At 37.7% G+C, this 3,683-nt stretch overlaps 1 protein-coding gene across 1 annotated transcript; it reads right to left on the reverse strand.

Moving 5' to 3' along the window:
- Positions 1-528: 528 nt before the first annotated feature.
- Positions 529-3,418, reverse strand: LOC107458886 (beta-hexosaminidase 2). The gene is made up of 2 exons (XM_016077100.3): positions 2,468-3,418; positions 529-1,691 (listed from the first exon to the last, which is right to left on the reverse strand). The coding sequence occupies exons 1-2, from the start codon at positions 3,297-3,299 to the stop codon at positions 751-753; spliced, it is 1,773 nt and encodes a 590-aa protein (XP_015932586.1). The 5' UTR covers positions 3,300-3,418; the 3' UTR covers positions 529-750.
- Between the last annotated feature and the right edge of the window lie 265 nt (positions 3,419-3,683).

Genomic DNA, 3,683 nt, shown 5'->3' on the forward strand with positions numbered 1-3,683 from the left:
TATATTCATCTCTATAGCCAATTTTTAAAAATTCGATTATTTTTAATAATATTAAAATATCAACATATTTAACATTCATATTATTATATAAAAATTTAATAATAATTTACATCTTTATATTTCAGTAATCATATTATTTATCTTAAATGTTTTTTTATAAAAATATTAATTTTTGATAATCAAGCAATTGGAGCATCTAGAGTTGGGGATCTGTAACTGAATCAGGATTGTTTATCTCAATGTTTTCAAAATGATGTCTCATAACAAAAAAAATTGTAGCTATTTCGTCAATTGTCAAATTTGATATAACAAGGCTAGATAAGTGGAATAGGCGTTTTTTTTTGTACTCTTCATTGTTAGCCACAGTTGAAACCTTGGGTAAAGACTATGTTTCTTGCAGTGTACATCACTCGTAAGAATGAATAATTTTTCAAGAGGGCTACACAACCTTCTACACACAATCAAAAGTAACAAAACATAAATGTTTACTCTGAATTGTTGAATTTTATCTTTTTTTCTTTCCAAGCAAAAAAAACCACCAAATTGGTCCTAAATTTTATAGTCCCTTGTAATCCTCAAAAGATATTTTTCATTTCGCAAATCATTCATGATTTTGTCAAAGACATTTTGCGGATCATAAGTACATATTGTTTAAGAGCCAAATTGTCATCAATATGAGCTTTTGAGGGGGCTAATTTCATGGTTTAATATTGGGAGGTTGGGTTCACAACAAAAGAAGAAAATGCACACCTACAATGGTTGAAGTGTGTTGCACATGCCAGGGTTCCTAACACACCAAAGTGGTTGAATTGGCTCAGCACCAATGCCTCTACTTACCATTCTGCTTCTCCATTCATTGAGCCTATCCGTGGCCTCAGCATACCTCTTCATACCGTTTTCGTCGCGGTTACCGGACCACAAAGTCTCAGCCATTGCAGAAGCTCTGGGCCAAATTCTGGAATCCACAACCGTACCATCAGCTTGTTCTGACCACAATGCCACTTCCCCACCCAAAACCAACTTTGCTTCTTCTTCAAGCAACCCATATGTTATATCATAGTTGTATATTGTTTGCCATGTCTTAAATGGTCCACACCAGGATCCACCATTATTCGCATCGCTTCCAGTTTGGTTGTCATAGGCACTGTTGTTCCCAACAAAGTCACCATGACCACAATCCAAGTAATAGAAGTCTGCTGACGACACGATGGCTCTGTATCCAGACGAAACTATCCTCTTGGTGTTTTTGTGTCCGTTGTTCCATGTCTGCAAAATTACATTCTCCTTAGGGAGAATAGTTGAAGAAACATGGACTGAATCACTCAGAAGAACGTCTTCCCAATAAATGACGGTCCGGTTGAGAGACATAATGAAAGGGAGAGTGTTGTTGACAAATGTTTCAAGAATTTGGTTAAGAGTTCCACCGTTTGATAGGTAGTTCTGAATGGTTGGATCGGTTTTCCAACAACCTGGCACTACCTCATCGGCGCCGGCATGGTAAAAAGGTTCCGGGAACAATGTGGTCACGTCATGGATTACATTCTTCATAACTTGGTATGTCTTTGGGTTTAAAGGGTTCAAATGCCCTGTCCCTGGCTCTGCAGCCAGAATCTGGGAACCCGGGGTGAACCAGAACATGTTAGCACATGTTACAATTTCAGGGTATGCTAAAGCCCAAGATCCTGTATGCCCTGCAAATGTTTCATTTTTATGTTAATCACTATCTTCTATTGCTGAATTATGTGCGAGATCAGTGAGAATTCAGAATACAGTAATACTCTGAAAAAGACCATGCAAAAAGGCTTATTAATTTGTTAATTGTCTCAATCATTACAATTTATAATCATTTTTCCGTTTCTTTGAAATTTAAAACTACATTATTTGGTTAACAAATTTGGTCTTTGCCCTGGTCTAAGGAGGTAAAGTTAGGTAAAAGATATACACTTGACATGGTTGAGTAGATTCATTTTATTTATAATTGAGAATATTAATTCCTAACTTGGTATTCGATATACCTTTTAGCCTAACTGTTCGGTATCAAAGTCCTTTCAAATGAACAAGGGTTTGCTTTTTGTTTAACATTTTATCTTCAAAGTCAATAACAATATTCTATTTGTTTAACTACTAGGCCTGTTTTCTCTGCAAATCATCTTCTAGAAATCAAACAAGATAAGACTAGTGCTATAATAGAAAAATCACTAATCATTAATAATTACAACGACATGTATACAAAACTAGGTAGAATACAACGAATAGTTAGAACCTTTCTCGCAATTTTCAGAGTTGTGTAAAGGGACTAGAGAAATTAATTAGTCCGATAATACTGGTATATCGTAATTAGAAAAAGGACAATAAATATTATGAGGAGTTAACACTGTGCTTAATCATCACTCAAAATCCAAAATTGTGAAGAAAAAAATTGCTAGTAATAAACAATATTTCCGGAATTGTAAAATTGATGACTAACCAGGTGAATCAATCTCAGGAAGAACACGAACTCCATGGTCAAGCCCAAACTCCACAATGTTTCTAACATCATCAGGCGAATACACCATGTCACTATCATAAGCACCCTTATCAGCCAACCCAGGCTCAGATGGCACAACAAGAGGGAAAGATTGGGAGTCAGTTATATGCCAATGGAACACATTCACTTTGTTCATGCTCAGGGCCTCAATTGTCCTCATGATATCTCTCACTGGATAGTAGTTCCTTGCGGTGTCAAGCATGACACCGCGATGAGCGAATAGTGGGGCATCCCATACGTGAACCCCAACAGGAACACGTGTGGGAGTGCCCCATGCCAGCTGTGAGAATGTCTCCAGGCCTCTCATGGCTCCCCATGTTGTGGGAGCTGAGAGCGTTGCCGCGGAGGCATTCCAAGGAATTGAGAGCGTGTAGGACTCGTCGACGCCGTGGTGGAGTGGGGCGGAGGGGTTGGTTATGGTGATGGTGAGGGTGGAAAGCGGAGGGAGGTTTTTGGTGAGGTTTGTGGCTATGGGGACAAGCGGACGGTGGTGTTCGGTTTTGATGAGGTTGATGTAACGGTTGATTGCGGCGGAGAGGTGGTTGTTGGTGTGGTGGTTGACGGTAGTGGTGATGGTGAATGAAGGGTGGAGGAGGGTGGATTGATGAGGTGGGCCCCATGTGAGGTTTCTTGGTTTTGGCCACACGTTGATGTTAGTGGTTGTAACAGTTTTTGTTATGCTACGGTGATACGTTGCAACTACATTGGCAGTACTACTAGATAGACATAACATTAGAAGTAGAAGTGATGAGAGCAATGATTGAATAAGCATCTTGGGTTGTGTACTTTGTGGTAAGATTGGCTTGATTCTTGGTTATGTGATTGGGAATTTGGGATTGATATTAGGATGGGGTAGCATTAATATAGCACTATTATCGTACATGTGGCGAAGTTGACTTGAAGGGTGAAGACTTCTATCAGTTCTATGTGATGTGTTTCTCATGATGACAGAAATTCTGTAATGTTTGCGCATTAAAAATGTATTTTTATATTCGGATTTAACTAATGGTGATTGCGCATACAAATATTGGTCTCATAATAATTTTGTAAAAATACAAAAATTTAATTAATATGTGTCTTAATAACACATTAAAAATATATTAAAAAATTTAATTTTTGTATTTTTTCAGAAATAATATATATATACTAGTCAAAC

Source organism: Arachis duranensis, chromosome 7, assembly GCF_000817695.3.
Source record: "Arachis duranensis cultivar V14167 chromosome 7, aradu.V14167.gnm2.J7QH, whole genome shotgun sequence".
NCBI classification, from domain to species: Eukaryota; Viridiplantae; Streptophyta; class Magnoliopsida; order Fabales; family Fabaceae; genus Arachis; species Arachis duranensis.